Source organism: Dreissena polymorpha, chromosome 13, assembly GCF_020536995.1.
Source record: "Dreissena polymorpha isolate Duluth1 chromosome 13, UMN_Dpol_1.0, whole genome shotgun sequence".
NCBI classification, from domain to species: domain Eukaryota; kingdom Metazoa; phylum Mollusca; class Bivalvia; order Myida; family Dreissenidae; genus Dreissena; species Dreissena polymorpha.
The window spans coordinates 56,885,196-56,904,015 of record NC_068367.1 but is presented as its reverse complement, the minus strand read 5'-3'; the positions used below and the strand labels follow the sequence as shown (position 1 = coordinate 56,904,015).

The 18,820-nt window shown below is 35.5% G+C and overlaps 2 protein-coding genes across 3 annotated transcripts in view; one reads left to right on the top strand and one right to left on the bottom strand.

The window, feature by feature from the left end:
* LOC127855395 (transmembrane ascorbate-dependent reductase CYB561-like) overlaps positions 1–7,296 on the bottom strand; it is a 35,239-nt gene extending 27,943 nt beyond the window's left edge. Inside the window, exon 1 of the mRNA XM_052390921.1 lies at positions 7,177–7,296. The gene's annotated coding sequence lies outside the window, so the exon portion shown is untranslated. The remainder of the gene's footprint in view (positions 1–7,176) is intronic.
* LOC127855394 (uncharacterized oxidoreductase YtbE-like) lies at positions 7,162–16,893 on the top strand. Of its 2 annotated transcripts, none has more exons than XM_052390919.1 (8): positions 7,162–7,460; positions 8,788–8,929; positions 10,032–10,139; positions 10,990–11,178; positions 11,997–12,088; positions 12,503–12,613; positions 13,663–13,756; positions 14,658–16,893. In XM_052390919.1, exons 2-8 carry the CDS (start codon positions 8,890–8,892, stop codon positions 14,801–14,803), a joined length of 780 nt encoding a protein of 259 aa, XP_052246879.1. In that variant the 5' UTR covers positions 7,162–7,460; positions 8,788–8,889; the 3' UTR covers positions 14,804–16,893. The 2 variants fall into 2 exon arrangements, with proteins under 2 accessions (XP_052246879.1, XP_052246878.1); XM_052390918.1 differs by having other exon boundaries at positions 7,169–7,460; positions 8,788–8,868.
* Positions 16,894–18,820: the final 1,927 nt, after the last annotated feature.

Sequence of the window (18,820 nt, the reverse complement as noted above, 5' to 3'; positions counted from 1 at the left end):
TTTGTTTGGCTACTCTTTTACAGTGTGGCAGTGGCCAAAGAAGGTTTGGTGTTTGGTAATCCAGGAAATCTTATCAAATATTCACTGCTGTCATTCATTATACTGGATACGCTGTCATTTCCTTCTGAGGTATATTTTGACTGGCAAGAGATTATGAATAAATTTGAAGATGATGCATATAGAGCAGCTACAATATGGCTTTCAGAATTTCCCCAAATGGTCATAAACTGTGTCATAGTGGCATGTAGAGAGGAAGCCAATAGTAACTTCCTGTTAGTGAAGGCAAGTGTGATTGCTTTGGCTGCTATCATGCGTATTTTAGTATTCATTTTGAAGCGCTGTATAAAAGTTTGTGATGAATGTATAAGCTGTTTTCTGAGACTACTTGACTGTGTGTGTTACTGCTTGGTTCCATCTTCATCTTCATTGTCACACAGACTGAGAGGAATGCAGTTGGCAGTCTCAATTTCAAGGTGCCTCACAACATTTTGGAACGTGTATATGTCAATATGATGACAGCAAGTACTTTACAAATGTCAGCATTTATTTCAGCCATCCATATCTAGATAATGACACTAATCCTTCAAGAGACAACATAAATTTGATCCGAATTTTATCCATTCATGATTCGAAAAACTCACAGACAGATACAACAGTTAACATTTTATATGATTCAACACACCAAAACTTCCTCATTCTAAAGGATGGCAGTTTTGATCAATTCTTTGCGAAGTTCAATGGTAAAGTTACCAAACAAGCAGTTTGTAATTACCAAGTCTTAGCACCTGCTGGCCAATTTGCCTTCACCTTCCACTATGTTCAGCCATCGTACCCTAGTTTACTTTTTGGAGACCTCACATACAACATGAGAATAGGCAACAACACGAATTGTGAAGCAGCAGATTTTCCACTAGTAAATAATATGGATGATCATATTGATGACCCAAGCTCTGCCATGATGCGTTACTATCGAACCAAGCCCGATATTAGTGATTTAATCAACATTGAAGACGTATGGAACACATATGACGTTTGCAAGAGCACTGGGAGTCGTGCACCCCACATGGATGATAAGTTGGAAGTCCTGTGCCAGCAGTAGGAATGACTGCATACATACTGTGCTTTATTATGTTTTTCTTACTTTTATGTCATCTTGAGACAAGGTTTTGGGTGTTGTTCCGTTACAGGATTCAAATTTCTGTTGCTGTATGGTAAAATGTAGTAAAAATGTGGTGTAATAGGATGATAAGGTTGTTTTGATTAAAAAGAAAATTATGGCTTGATAATTTATAATGAGTTCATCCAAAAATACTACAAAACCTGTGTATGCATTCAAAATTTATATTTGAATGTTATTTTTGATTCAAAATACATACATTTTCTATTTTTGTTTGAGCTTCATAACAACTGCTCATTATGTATGTTTAATGCATTTCTTGTTTATTTAAGGCCTCATAATTTATTGTATTATGTATAGCGCTATTGTTGGCTAACAAAGACACTTATTTAGTGTACCTGTAGATATCAATTTAGATGCTGCAAATGATAAACCACTTATGAGAATACAGAGAGAATCTTTTTTAATCAAATCTCAAATGTAATGCTTTGCCATACTAAATTTCATTTACATCTTTGTCTGTTATTATCTTTAAAGACGAACATTTTCAAACCAAATCACGTGAATGTCCATGGAACACATAACCTTGAGCCAGTACATAATAGATTCTGTGTTAAGTCACAGAATCAGTTCACAACTAAAATTTCTTTGGTAAAATAGGAAATAAATTATACATATAACAATTCCATATGGGCTTTTTATATGGTGTTCTTGTTCTCAAAAGAAATGTGCAAAGGTCTAATTGTTGATAGAATGCACCAGCACATGTTTGTATTTATCAACAGTGTACTGAAAAAAACACAAAAAGATGTTAAATGCATATACAAATCCATACAAATCACTTGAGATCTTGTTTATGTACATGTATAATGAGCCCATTGAAACTTCACACTGATCATGCACAATTGACAAAAAGATTCACCTTGATTTTTTTAATTGCCTAAGTTCAAAGGCAAATTATAACTCTACAACAAATAGTGTGACATGGACAAAAATAACGTCTGGCACTTCTACAAAGCTCTTATAAAGTTTCATCTAGATTCATACAAAAGTGAGAGACGAGTTCAAGGATGAAAAGTTAAAATGAACACTGAGGTAAATACCCAGAATTTCAGGGCATATAACTTTGCAAGGGATATTGCAATTTACACAAAAATTATGTTTGGCACTTTTACATAGTACTAACAACATATCTATATCATATCTCCTGACACTGGATAGCACACCCCACTCAGCCATCTGGTGCTACTTATTATTTTACTTTGTATAAGCAATCCAAAATGAGCCACATTAATTTATTTTCTGGCATAAATAAACACAAACAAATCATAATTTTATCCTCAATGCTCAAATTAAAACAACTTACTTGATGCAGCATGCGCGCAGAATATTGATATTGATCCAAGTTTCAAACACCTCAACGGTTCACAAAAATGTGTAAGTTTTTGAAATGGAGAACGCCCAGTATTCTGAGTTTGAAAATATGCTTATGTATACATCGCCTATCTTCTGAATCCTCGGCATGATAGAACTCTTGTCTAATCAACCAATCTTGCTACACCAACTGTCTCTGGAACCTCCATAAGATAGATTGAATTGTCTATTTGGTTTTCAGTTTGATTATGGGTTTTATCAACTTTTTGTTTTGAGCATTTAACCACAAATTGATGTTGATGTGAAAAGGCAGTGTGCAAAATTCGCACTAGCCCGAAGGGTTTTGGCTAGTGAAAATCCATTCGGGCTAGTGGGAATTAATTTTGTTTATATAGTCGGGCTAGTAAGAAATTTTACTTTTTATAAATGTGTATAAGAATTTGGGCTTTTTTACTTTAAAATCTGTATTTCGCACACTGAAAAGGTATTGTGTTTGTTACAATGTATTAGGTTGATTGAATTCGAATTTATAGACAAACTTGAGACTTAATTTGTTGACATGGGACATGACTTTGGTTTTATAAAAAGAACTCTGAGCTGTGCATATGTACTCATGAAAGCTAAGAGCAATATCAAGAAGAACTACTCTTGTGCACTGCCCATACATGCCAGACGTCTGGATATTGACGGGACAGTCCTTTTGGGGTGTTTGTCCTGACATCCAGATGTGACACAATTTGTCCCCACATTCATAAAAAACGACGTACATTCTATAAGTTCCCAATAAAATTTTCTATTCAAGCTTCGTCTGGCTTAAATTACCATCGCTAATCCCTTTATTGCTCCCTGTTAACAAACCATATCTGTATGTCGAGTGCACCAGTGCTGTTTTTGACACCTTGTCAGTGATCTATCTGCAAATTATTGATTTCATCGGGCATTCACACCATGGCGTTTTTATGATAGGGGTAGCTTATTGCTAGCGATAGATGCATCATAAAGAATTAAAAGCAGACTGCTTATGTAATGCATGGCCCAAATCAAGTCTGAAGATACTATACTATTACGAGGTATTCTGTGCTTTATACCATCTGAGGCTAAAAATCCCAATCAAAACACCAATTTATACATCAAACAAATTGGGTGCTGACCGATACACATCAATGTTTCACATAAATTTACCTTCGTTTTTCGACTGATTTTCAGAAAAATATTTTGTACATATTGCATCAATCTAAATTTAGACTTAATTGGTTGAATAAAAACAGTGCTCAATGTGCGCGCATAGCGTTACACGATTTACACATGCCTCTGTACCGAATGGATGTCAAATAGAGGCATGCTCCACATTTTACATCACGGAATTCTTCGCATAGTGCAGATGTGTGTTTACTTGCGGAAAATGGAGAGCGTCTGTGTTAATGAAATTCTTAAACACATTGATCGTCAATATTGGCCAGAAATAATGAGGTTTTGAAAGTAATATACTGATTACTGACTACAGTATTGTAAAGGTGGCATAATTGATTGTTTTAGGTGTCCCGCTTTTGAGTCAAATGTCCCGACATTTTTTTAATGAAATGTCCCGATTTGGACCTGAAAAATTCGGGCATGTATCATTGTATGGCACTGCCCATTATCTCAACAAGATCCATTTTCATATGAACTGCCATTGCGAAAAAATTTACACATGTGAGGTGAATACATGGCACTAAATTACATTAAGATTATCAAGTACACTTCTAGCCTGACGGACAATCAAAGTTATCTCAAGACAGATTAAGTCAAATTTAAATTCTGTAAAAAGTCCTTCTGCTTTAAATTGAACGTTAATAATGCAACCATGAGGTAATGGTATTAAATCATGTAAAAAAAACAATAAAACAAAAATCTGCCACAATAAAACAATTAAACAATATGTCTATTATTTTGTACTAAATAATAATGTGATGCCAATTATCTGATAGTGGTTTTTATCCGCAATCTGTTTTTTTTGCAATAATAAAGTCGATATTAAGTTTATTTTCAGTTTGAATTTTAGTCCATGTGAGATGGGATCTAAACACGAACCGATTCCATTACCGAGAAAGTCGATAGGTGTATTTACATTTAAGTCTGAAGCAGCTAAGTTTTCTTGATTATTTTGTTTCATCTAATACTTCATATTGTGTTTTAAGTTATTTGTTTCATATTTGAGACTCTCACTTCCTGGAGATAGCACTTCCTGCATATTTATTTGTTTAAATGTCAGTGTTATCATTTTTTTGTTTTCTTACGTTTTCTTACGTAATAAATGAAACTTGCAGATAATAGCAGCTTCTTTGAACAAATTAATGTTTCACATTGAAAATTTATCATTTAAGCAACTTAACGTGATTGATGGGCATTGGGGGCTTCCTGTGTGCACTTTGGGCGTCAATTTGTTATGAATGTGCATTTTAAGTATTCTTAATGAATTGCCCTACATTATTTAAATAGTATCGTTTCAGTTCTTTACACATCTGAACAAGGATGTTACACCGTTTACAGTTGTCTAGAGACTCATCAACTGAGCAGTGCCATTGAGGTCGTTTTCCGTTGCACATGGAACACGTACGGGCGTCAGAAGAATTGTGTTTTTTGTGATAATTGTATTATACTTTATTCTTTATTGTACTGTACACTGTATTTGTATCATGTACATATTTGTATGATTTATATGCATGTATTGATTAATGTAAAGGTGTAATGTGCTCATTGTATGATACTTTATTTATACCCGGTATATATATATTCTTTGTTGATTTGTTCCATGTACATCTTTCTATTATTTATATGCATGTTTACATTATATATATCTATATTTTTACATAAATAAATGGTGAAGGTAACAATAAACTGTTGAAATGATAACAATTTTCGTTATATTTATTGCTTCCCTGCTTTGATAATAAAATTTAGGGCGAACGGACCCAGGGCGAACAGGATTTAGGGCGAACGGGAATAAGGGCGAACTGAAATTAGGGCGAACGGACCCGGATTCGTTTAATTGCAGTTTATCGCACATTTCAAGTTAAATTAGCAATCCGACTATATGCGTAAACGTTTTTATCCCACTTTTACAGCGAAATCGGTTGATTAAAGCCCCGTTGATTAAATTTCATCTATAATCAACGGCAAGGCTATAATCAATGGCACGAAATGACGTCATCAACTGCCGAACCGGGACTACTTTTTCCCACGCACCTCGTCACCTGTATTTGCCAAGTGCATCAATAATAAAAACAATCTCAAATGTTTGTCAATCTTAATGACCTTAAAACAAAGGAAAGTAGCAAAAAACGAGTTTTTTGTAATTTATTGTCATTAAAACCTAGTATTAGGTAAATTTAACACTATGCAAATAGGTTCTGTTGTTGTTGCTCCCCTTTGAAGAAGTCAGTTTGAGTTGCTCCCCTTTGACCGTAGAAAACAATCGTCTGGACCAAGAAATCCTGTGTTCATTTACAAGATGACCTCGGATATGCGTCCATCTGATTTTTCTTTAAAGCATCTTTTCTACCTGGCAATACGCACAAATGACACTGCATCCCGGTGATTCTTGCGTCAACAATTGGGTGTCAACAAGTTAGGTCAGATGCTGAAGGCCATGGCAAAAGACGCCGGCTTTCTCAAGCACAAGAGAATAACGAACCACTCAGTTCGCAAATTCCTGGTCCAAAAACTTCGAAATGCAAACATTCCACCCACTGAAACAATGGCCATAACAGGGCACAAAAATGTCCAGTCCATAACCAATTATTCCAACATATCTGTTGAACAGCAGCAAAAGTGTTCATTCTTGCTCAGTCCAGTAAATGTACCAATCCAACAGATTCCTCTTGTTCACCTTCACGCACTGAAACTATGGCCGAAATGCAGCCTAGACAACCGATGTCTACCGTCGAACAAGTTGATCTTGATGTTCGCCCCACCCAGTCACTTCACTTGCAAATGTCTTTCTCTAGTTCGAACAACTTTGCCTCACAATTCTTTGGTGCCACTTTCAACATTCAAAATGTTAATGTATATAATTAGCTTTAATCCAAGTAATCTTTGTTATTTTGTCACGAAATAACCACATATTATAACAAAGAAGGAAATATTGTGCACCTCGTGATCGACTCGATAGTTTGATATTGAAAGTGAATTGTGTGTGGTGTTAGGCTACGTTGTAAACAAATGTAGTTCCTTGTGTATAACAACTTAATGCCATATTGATATTATAAAACTTAAAGATTTGCAATTCAATATGATTAAAATTGTAATCAATAACGCTCGACACTTTGTTACAGAACGATATTCTGATTTAAAAAAATGATTATTTGATCAGCGGTTATTTTTGGAACGCGGAGTAATACACTGACCTTGGTTACACTACAGTCATTATCAAAGTACGACAAACACTCATGAAAACTTATTTTGTTTAAATAAAAATAGTTTACTGAATAAAAAGTGGGATAAATAGAATAATAGGTTAGTGTTGATTATAGATCAGGTTTATCATGCTCGGCACGAAAACGAAAAACCACTCGCCAAGGCTCGTGCTTTTTGTTTTCTAAGCCTCGCATGATAAACCTGATCTATAATCAACACTTACCTATTATTCTCTATAAATACAACTTAGGTTATACTCATACAGAACAGAGTCAGCTACAAATACCTACTTTTGTTACAGAAGGTAAATATCTGGAAAAATATGGTTAATTATCGCAAAACCAATAATAATAATATTCAAGTTCAGGTAGGAGCATTAATATTCCAGCGCCCGTATGATCAGGAACATCCGGTGTTAATGTACACATTTCCCTTTGAAAGGCTTTATTGTAAATTTGAATAATTTATTGAAACAGAAATTAGATAATCGTATTTTGTTATGTTATAAATAAAAACTATGTTAAAATGAAGATGGTTACCCTTTTGTCCGGGAATGACATGCCTATTATAGGCCGTAAGTTCACGTATTTTGATGGCTCTTGCAATTAGTCCGTATAGTCACAGTGTAAAGAGCCTAAGAGGTGTCACACCATTCTGTAGAATCCTGGAAAAAACGTAATGAAGAATTTTTTTTTCAAAACTTCAATAAATGTGCTTTTCAATTACAAAATACAACATTTGTTATGTAGAAAGGCTTCATTGAAATAATAGGTTGTTTTATAATACAAATTATCCCTATCCAATCTATCTATTTATCTCTGTTTACTGCCAACGGCTTTTTCGAGTATTATAGGCAGATATGGACACTGTTGAGTCTGTTTCCTGAGTAGAACCATTACTTTGTGGCTATGGAGGAGATAATGAGAACCCACCCCGAGTAGGGATCTAACCCACTAACTCCCGATCGCTAGGTGGACACCTCATCCACTACACCACCGCGACCCGAGTCCAGTGACCAATTATCCATATATAAACAAAACCAGTTATTTGACACAAACAAAAGGTTTAGCTTCACAGATTTATATTCATGTTGAATCCATGTCAAATTTGTTTATTTACAACATGTTTTACTACCTAAAGTTCCACTGCAATAGCATTCACTACCTGCGTGAGTGACCTATTTATCATGACATCACACCGAGAAGGAGAGTATTTGATTGCAATTGGCATAATCCTAATTAAACTTAAACTAATCAATTAATCTTGAATGATTGGAAATCTTTCCATGAAATGTGAATTAATGATGAAAGTTATTGTCATTTTTTATTCCCTTTAAAAACAATGAAAACCAAGCTCTCTATATCAACTCTGATCCCAGTCAAAATAGAGTATTTTTATGTTATCTTTTATTCATGCCATAATGAGTGGGGGCCATTAAGCATTGCACCTGAACTGTACGGACTTATATACATCCAACAGCATGTTTTAAACTTTCATGAACTCCTTTCGTAATCTCGCTCAAACTTTCACAGTTGAACGACTTAAATGTGTAGATGATTGTTACAGGATTTTTGGAAGCAATGAGTTTAAGTCAAAATATGGCCCTTTTTTGTTTTTCCATTATTGATTATTTAGTATCAAAATTTGGTGTTTAATCCTGAAACTTTTACAGCTGAAGGACCTTGACTTGAAGATGATGAATAAAAAAGGAATTTTGACTGCAACAAGTGTTTTGCTTAAATATGTCCCATTGTTGTTTTTTCTACTGAAGACTACATGTATGTAGTGGATGCTTCTGTGTCCAAACGTGTTTTGTAGGGTCATCAGTGTCTGTGACACATTTCAAGTGTGTACCGGTAATCACCTTTTATAAAATGGAAGTTCTATTCTCTATTTTTCAGTGGGAACATTCAAACTCAGAGGCAGAGATCTAATCCACAAATGTCTGCAGACAGCACTTGAAGCTGGATATCGATCATTTGGTGCGCCTTGGCTGTGTTCATATGAGCTTCGTGCTGGAAAAACTGAGCTTATTGCATGTGGGTAAGGTGTTTACCAGCTTAGTCTGTGCAGTCTGCACAGGCTGCTCAGGGACAACACTTTTGGCTTTTTATAGAATTTATATAGTCTCTTTTAAATGAAAATCCAGTTGAGGTGGAAAGTGTTGTCCCTGATTAGCCTGTGAAGACTGCGTGGGTAAAGCTGGGACGATACTTTACACACATGTATAATGCCCAGTTTTCTCAGAATGAGGCACATATAATAATTAAAACAGTCTGCTGACATAAAATTACTGAGGTCATCATCTATCAAACATAATTATGATCCTTTAACTGCAGATGTCATAAGTGGGTTTAAGGCAGTAAAAGTGATGCTCTTTTTGCGCTTTTCAAGGTATATATGCTGTTCTATGTTCCACATTCAATGGGTGAGGAGATTCATCAGTCATTGATATTTACAATAAAAGTGTAACATCCTATATTTAAAATTAAGTTCTTGAATTAACTTGTTCAATTTTGTTATCATTATCATTTTATGATGGTTTAACACGAAACTATTTTATCTGAAATAGAAATGACTTACAGAATTTTCACGCTAAACACATTATTTTTGTTTTTATTTCTCTATTTAATTTGATGCTCCAAAGATAATAATTTTTTTTTATTAGCTCAGCGTTTTTGGAGAAAACCCGAGGTATTGTCATAGCCAGCTCGTTGTGTCATCCGCCGTCTGCCGTCTGACGTCCGCCTCGACGTCCGCGTCGTGCTAAAACCTTAACATTTTAAAAGGTTTTGAACATTGGCTCTAAAATCAAATTGCTTCCACCTACAACTTTGAAACTTCATATGTAGATGCACCTGGATGAGTTCTACACGCCACACCTATTTTTGGGTCACTAGGTCAAAGTTCAAGGTCACTGTTGTTAAAAAAAAAATCTGACAAGCTTTTATTTATTCAAAACTGCACCCGTAGCCGAGCGTGGCACCCGTTATGCGGTGCTCTTGTTAAGATAAGCTATTATTACAGTATGAAACTAAGTTCATTCTACACATGATAATTTAACATCAGCTAATATCAAGGTATGAAACTATGGACAAAAAACAATTACATATAGGCTAGTTTTCAGTACATGTATTAATTTCAGATACAGCAGCTGTGTACAAGAATGAGTCAGACATCGGTGATTGCCTTATTGAGTTGCTGCCAAAGTATGGGCTGACAAGAAATGATATATTTCTTACCAGCAAGCTTGGTAATTGTGAAATAAAAAAATAAAAATTATGTAGTTTTCATTTAAAACTTAAACATATATATTTTTTTTATGTGTACATACTAGTGAGATCATTATCTTCTACCCTTTACTCAGGTTAGGTTATATATATAGAATTACATATTTACGTAAACATGCATACAATATTTTCATTTGAAGCTCAAGTATACATGTACTAACGAAATATATTTTAACGCAAGCATGGTACATTATGAAAGTTTTTTTATAGCTTTTATACTTTCTTACACCTCAAAACATGTACTGACAGTTATGTGACATAATATTTCACCAGGATGGGAGTCTTCACAAATATTAAGAGCAATGTTTAACTTTCAGTTTCACTGCATATTAAGCAGCTGTAATAATAAGATCTTAAGGGCAATTATCTCCCTGTAAGGAGGGGGTATATGGGAGTCACTATGTCTGTCAGTTGTTTGTATAAAGTTGTATCACTGCTATGAGATAGATACAGCTCTTCAAAATTTCTCAAGTAATTACATTGAAACATCAAAAATGGCATCACCATAAAGTGCATATGTTCAAGCTACTTCATCCGCTTTGTCCACATATTTCCAAGTTATTATTTTCTTTTTAACAAGACAAAACGGTGCAGGAATATTATTACTGAAATTTGTAACAAAACTCTATTCCAAATACACTATGCACCATATCTGTGCTGATAAACAATTGCCATTTGTATAAATCTGGATAACTCTTATCCAGCGGATAACTTTTGGTTATCTTCAATTTTATAAGATAACCAAAAGTTATCGGCTGGATAAGTGTTATCCAGATTTATATAATTGGCTACAGCAAGTTAACATTTTTCAAGCTCCAAAGGACCAAGGTGCCAACAGATGCAGAGAGGCTTGTCTGACCTCCCTGACCAACCTGAAGACTGAGTACCTGGACCTGTACCTGATCCACTGGCCTGGGACTCAGGGACGCAAGCCCGGCGATCAAGACAACCCACGTCTGAGACGTGATAGCTGGAGAGACATGGAGACTCTTTACAAAGAAGGTGAAAACGAGTACCTGATTTCTCTTTCGTTTAACCCTTTACTACTTAGACACGTTTTTTACACATTTGTAGTCCCTTAGAAAGTAACATTTAATAAAGACCTTTCTTACTAAATTCAATTTTTTAAAGGCTTCATTTCCAACCCTTAGATACTGATGAGCAGCAAACAGCATAAAACCTGAATAGACTGCGATTTACTTGCAGGCTGTTCTGGTTTTATGCTGTTTGCAAATAGCTTTTTTCACTTTGCATCTGAGTGGGAATGGGTTTTGTTAATTAAGTTAAGTTAAGACCTATTTATTTATGCTCCATTTCATTGAAAGTTAAGGCTATTTGAAACGCTCTCAAGTCTGTTTCCTGGGTAGAACCGGTACTTGGTGTCTTTGAAAGAGATCTAAAGAACGCTCCCAAGATTAGCTTATTAATTGCTAGAAGCCTATGAATGGAAAAGTATCACCTTGTCTGAAAATAAGCTTAACAATTTTGATTGGTAACTTACAAGTAAAGCACCAAAATTCAACATCTAATTACTCATGATAAAATTTTTATAAAATATATCTTTCATCTCTCTTTAAAAAAAATTCATTTAATACCTTTGCTAGGTTAATACTACATTTTTCTAAATTTTTATTTAAGAACTATGCATTCATTTATTTCAGTTATCAATTCTTTAAAATCTTCGTATTAATGTTACATTCTGTTTTGATGAACATTAACAGTTGAACAGAAGGTTAAAGGAATACCAAACATGTAAAAAAAATCATGGCAGAAAACCATGTGCATTTGCCAATAAATTTACGTTTTAACTTTCTTTGCAGGAAAACTTAAAGCCATCGGTGTTTCTAATTTTGAGCAGAGACACCTCATTGATCTCTTGGAATCATGTGAAATACAACCACATGTACTGCAGGTAAAACAGACTAACATTTGGAATGAAATATGTTCCACATTATACGATAATAACAACTGCTGGTCATGGAAAAGAATTGAGAGAAATCTCACTCAGTCATTTTTAGACGTTAATTTTAATGCACGTTTTCTGTCACTTGCCCAAAGCATGATTTTGATGAATTTGCTCAAGTACTGGTTAAGGAACTTTCCAGAGGGGAAGTGTGCAGAACAAATAGTGTCAACATGTTTAACTACCGCAAGCCATATGAGGCCTTGTTCAAATGTATTATTGATATGTAAATCATCAAATATATTCCAATTTAACATGCATGTTGACATTTATGAATTATGAATTCGGTTTCATTCCGGTAAGCTACGGTATTCTGGTAAGCCCTGTAACATCTTGATTGCTGTTGTTGTTGTTGTTTTACAGACAGAGCACCATCCACATCTAGTGCAGTCCTCACTGGTGGAGTTCTGTAGACATCACCAGATTCATTTCCAGGCCTACGCCTCCCTGGGTACCACCACAGACAACAACAAGGTTATAATTTGTGTTGTGTTCTGAGAAAATTGGGCTTAATGCATGTGCGTAAAGTGTCATTCCAGATTAGCCTGTGCAGTCCGCACATGCTAATCAGGGACGACACTTTACGCTTTTATGGTATTTTTAGTTTCAAGGAAGTCCCTCCTTACCGAAAATCAAGTTTAGGCGGAAATTGTCGTCCCTGATTAGCCTGTGCGGACTGCACAGGCTAATTTGGGAAGACACTTTACGCATATGCATTTAGCCCTGTTTTCTCAGATAACGACTCATTTAATCCTATTTGAGCTTGATTGCGTTGCAATTTGAAGGCTCTTTTCAAAGCTCTAGAGTCTGTTTTCCGGGAAGAAACGATACTTGGTATCTTTGGGGGGAGATCTCATAAACGCTCCTACAATAGGGATCAAACAAGTGACCTTCTGGTCGCTAGGCAGACACTAATAAGGTTGGTTGGGCCATGTTGGGGATGAGAATATTGAACACCCTTGGGCACTTATGCCATAGTAAAATGGAAAGCTTTAGGGATTGCACATGTCGGTACATTCCTGTCTGGCAGATTTCTATCAAAGCTGAATCATCTTTATGTGTTTTTATCGTTAAAGAAGACATCTTTGCAGAAGTATAAATTGAACATATTTGCTGTCATTTTTCCACTTACCGGTATCCATTTGCAAGAAGGCTTTTAAGTGGCAACAAACTGTGATTGTAACACCTCTTTTAGGCTTTGATTAAAAAAATATGTCGTGCGAGTATCTGAGTCTTGATGTATCAATACATTTTTTATAGACCTGCAAACAAAGTTTCAGTGGAGGATTTTTGAATAAACTCAGTCGGTGGTTTTGTTTGGTTGTTAGTCTGTCTGCATTTAATGTCACAACTTGTGGAAAATTAAAAAAATGTCAACACCATGGAGGAGAGAATGTTTGATAAATGAAAAATCTTTGATCTGTTAACATGTCGATTAGTAATCGTATTCAAAATTCTTTCTGCCACCGACTAAATTTGTACAAATTAAGACTTAGAATGTATGTGTGAATATTTCTTTGCAGCTTTTGACAGACCCAACTGTAATATCTATAGCGAAAAACAACAGCAAAACCACAGCTCAAATACTTCTGAAGTGGGCCATTCAACAGGATATAGGTACAAGTTTGGTATTTTAATACCACATGTCATCTATCGGTCTATCCCAAGCCCATCTGCATCAGTTTGATACAACACAAGACTGTCAGTCTGTGATTTGTTGCTTTTCTACCCATATCCCCCCATAGAAAAGTCTTTGCGAAAGTCTTTCAGTCCTCCAATAAAAAGACAGTTACTCTGCAGAAGGTCAAGGTATTATGTTCACAACATCAACCTTCATAACTGTTTTAGTATTCAGGCCAAATACTAATTCGAAGTTGACTGGCCTGTTACTTCGATTAGGGCCAGTAATAAAAGTTAATGTCCTTACTTCATATTTGCTTTGACATTTTTCCCACCAGAGGTCCAGATAAGATGCGTATTTGTGTAAAATACTCATGGAAAATTTCCAAATAGGTATGAATTATACTTTTGATGAGTGAACAAAATCATCATAAGATTGGCATACGCATTTTGTGCAATTATCAGTTGGACCAACAGTGCCCCAATTCGGATTATTTTATCAGCAATTTCAAAATGCATGTTTATGTAAACAAGAGAAGATGTTCTTTATTATTAATACATGTTTTCTGCATGTTCGTGTATAATTTTTTTATAAAATACAAAACCAAAGACTTTTCCAGCGTATTTTAAATACTCCCTCAAAAGTCTTTGATTTTGTATTTTATTCATCATATTCAGCTAAAATAGTCATGAGTGAAATACTCTTTATCCTAAAAATTTATCTGGAGCTCTGTTTCCAACATTAATATGCTTATGGACAGTAAGTCTTTGTATAAATTTAAGGGATTGCTAGAAACGAGTGGGCGTTTGTCAAGATTTAACATTTATTCAAATTCAGCTGCATCTTTAAATGTTGTTCCTTTAGTTCAAAATAACAATTTTCTGCTAATATTTTCAGGAGTCATCCCGAAGTCCTCAAATCCAGATCACATCAAATCCAACATGGACCTTTTCTCCTTTGAGCTGTCCAAGGAAGACCTGGCACGAATCTCTGGACTTGATTCACAACACCATTACTGTTGGGATCCCAGGGGAATCCTTTGAGACTCGTTCTGGGAAAAATGCGCTAATTGTATGTGCGTAAAGCGTTGTCCCAGATTTTTTTTTTTAATTATGCCCCCCTTCGAAGCAGAGGGGGTATATTGTTTTGCACATGTCGGTCCGTCGGTCGGTCCGTCCACCAGATGATTTCCGGATGATAACTCAAGAACGCTAAGGCCTGGGATCATGAAACTTCATAGGTACATTGATCATGACTGGCAGATGACCTCTATTGATTTTCAGGTCACTAGGTCAAAGGTCAAGGTCACAGTGACTCAAATAGTAAAATGGTTTCCGAATGATAACTCAAGAATGCTTAGGCCTAGGATCATGAAACTTCATAGGAACATTGATCTTGACTGGCGGATGACCTCTATTGATTTTCAGGTCACTAGGTCAAAGGTCAAGGTCACGTTGACTTGAAACAGTAAAATGGTTTCCGGATGATAACTCAAGAATGCTTACGCCTAGGATCATGAAACTTCATAGGTACGGTGATAATGACTGGCAGATTACCCCTATTGATTTTTAGGTCACTAGGTCAAAGGTCAAGGTCACAGTGACTCGAAACAGTAAAATGGTTTCCTGATGATAACTAAAAAAAATTAGGCCTAGGATCATGCAACTTCATAGGTACATTGATCATGACTGGCAGATGACCCCTATTGATTTTCAGGTCACTAGGTCAAGGCCACAGTGACAAAAAACGTATTCACACAATGGCTGCCACTACAACTGACAGCCCATATGGGGGACATGCATGTTTTACAAACAGCCCTTGTTTATTTTGACCTTACAGTCAAGGATAACCCATGAAAGTGCAAGCACTTATTTCCAATGGGGTCCTTTGGTTTTGCTGAAGAGACAGCATGCAGAAGAGACAGTATTGAGATAGAAGGAATTCAAGAGCAATACCCTAGCTCTTTGCGAATAGATCCCTTGGCTCTTTTACGTGCTCAGTGTATAGCAACGATACACGCGAGAATTACCTGGGTTTCATACCAGTACATCTCTACATGGGTGGGAAACACTTAAAGCATTTCTGAAATTTCCAGTGCCCCGGCCAGGAATTGAACCGGGGACCTCTGGAATGGTAGACCAGAGTGTTTACCCTCGACTACCGCACCACCAGCTTAGGACTGCAGACATCATACATCATCAAAGGAACCTAATTCTGGGAAAGCTGGGCTTAATGAAGATTAACCTGTGAAGTTCGCTAAGGCTTCTTAGAGATGACACTTTCTGCCTAGACTGGATTTTCTCTTAAAAGAGACTTAATTTCAACAACAAATTACAATAACGCTGAAAGTGTCGTCCCTGATTAGCCTGTGCAGACTGAACAGACTAATCTGGGATGACACTGTATGCACATGCATCAAGCCCAGTTTTCCCAGAATTAGGTTCCTTTGATGATGTATGATGTCTGCAGTCCTAAGCTCATTGCTGTGCTATATATTAACGATATATATTTTTATGCCCCCGGTAGGGTGGCATATAGCAGTTGAACTGTAAAGTCAGTCTGTCAGTCTGTGCGTTCGTCCGAAAACTTTAACATTGCCCATAACTTTTGCAATATTGAAGATAGCAACTTGATATTTGGCATGCATGTTAATCTGATGGAGCTGCACATTTTGAGTGGTGAAAGGTCAAGGTCATCCTTCAAGGTCAAATATATGGTCCAAAGCGGCGCAGTAGGGGGCATTGTGTTTCTGACAAACACATCTCTTGTTTTTATCTACAATAAATTATTTTCTATTCATTGTTACTTGTGTAGTTTATGGTTAAAAGTGTCCTGTTTATCATGACTGGTTGGTTGGAATTGCACTTTTAGACTGAAATAAAGATTTGAAGAACATTGCAACACTTTAATGGCATAAAACATTTGATTGCCTCAACATCAAACTTATCTTTGACTTTGACGTTCGGTTTATACTGTTATATTTCCTTTGTCCACCAGATTGTTAACTGCCTGTCTGTATTCAAATTATTAGACTAGCTTATATCTTATGTACTTTTAGAGTTATTGCAAAATTGAGCTTATTTTATATTTTTCACATATCCTTTGACCAATGAATAAATCAAGTCATTCACAATTCTGTCAACACCTCTGGTTTAAATATCAAATTGCATGAAAATAACATTTCAAATTATTTTGCAGACTAAGTTAAAAAAAGATGCAGGGGTGACAAAGTCTTAACCACTTTTACCAGTACATTAATTTGTTAACAAAGTTTGTTGTTCAAAACTTGTGGACAGTTTTTGCCTTTTCTTGCACAGCATCTTGCCTTGTCTTATAAGATTTTTGTATAATGTGAGACTCAAAAAGTATTGCAAGTTATTGAGATAGAAATTTACATATTAACTAGTATGTGAACTTGAACTACTCAATGTTTTGGGTTTTATTTTTTTTTACACACTGGATTAATCGCCCCCATTAAAAAATAGTGTTTTGCAAAGGTATTGCAAATAGATGGATTGAACTTGACAAACGTTACTGGCAACTAGCATTTGAACTTGCATACCAGATAATTTTGTATATACACCTGAAGGTGTAATTTTTCAGACACCAGTTGAGCTTCAAGACATATGATGGATGTGACCACATCTGTGTCCAACTTAAACATTACTAGTTTAGGGACCTGACAATATTTGAATTAAAGTTCATTTAATACTAATGTTACCAATTAGTACATCAAGCTTCATAAAACTATCTTCAGTACTTGATGACATATAACAGGATTCTGTTTTGCAGACAGCATACGGTGAAACTAGTAGTTGACTTTCAAAGAATTTAAATAAGCAATATAACTAAACAAGAGGGCCATGGGACCTAAGGCGCTCACCTGAGACCCGAAGGAACTTTACTATTCTGGGAAGGTTGAGTTCAAAATAATAAATGTACTTGATGAAACATAATATTATCATAAGGTTCACAAGAAGAACATTGCTCGCCCCTGCAAACCATGCTCTTCAGAGCACCGGAACCATTTTCAAAATAAATAAAAATAGTATAGGAACATAATGTTCTCAGCATGTTTCACTAACATTAAACTAAAATATGATTTATAGAGTTCAAAATGTTTCACTATAGCAATAAAAAGAAATCTGCCACCCACCTCAAGGCCTTGCTTTTAAACAAACTGGAACTATTTTGAGACTCGCCGTGCAATTATATTTCCAATTAAAACAACAATCAACCCTATTTAAAACATAAATTTTTTATAATCACACCAAAACTACCGACCCCATCGACCTCATCGATAAACTGTGTGCCATAACAATTTGTATTCCACTCTTATCAGTCTGAAGGTCTTCGATGTGAGTTCCCAGCTGGGGCCTATTTCTAAGGACTAAAGGCAGTTAAGCTGCAAGCCTGTTACACAATCATCGCATTACCATTTCAAAAGGCATCAATGAATACTACTGTACCAGAATAATCATGCACAGTCAATAGAGAATTAATTAGTTGCTAATAAGCAGGTGACTGAATGGGTTCAATTGGAGAGATAAAAGTGCATTCCTGACAAGCCATGCATTCATGATTGGAGGTCAAACACAATTTAAGTTATATACAGTTGTTTTTCCTCTAAGTAATTTTCTGTGAAATCAATATTGAACTTTTCAATACTTGAAATATTGAGAATATTTAATAAAGGGTTTTCAGATGGCATAAATATGTTTGTTGCACTTCATCCCCAACCAATCATCATCATAATAATCCTCTTCAGAATGGAACAAAAAAAACTTTGGCAATTTATCTGTATAACTTATTGGCAGAATTAATATTCAGATGACTGATCATGAATACCATAATATGCATAAATATCATTCACAAAGTACATTGGTAATTTCTAAGTACAATGTAGAGTGTAAACAAGGTACCTATAAAGCCATTTAAGTAAAACTACGCCGTCCCATGGCAGCCATGTTTTTCAACAGACCGTAACCATAAAGGATTTCGGCCTAGATATCATAAAAACAAATGCTGTGACTAAGTTTCATGAAGATTCAACTACAAAT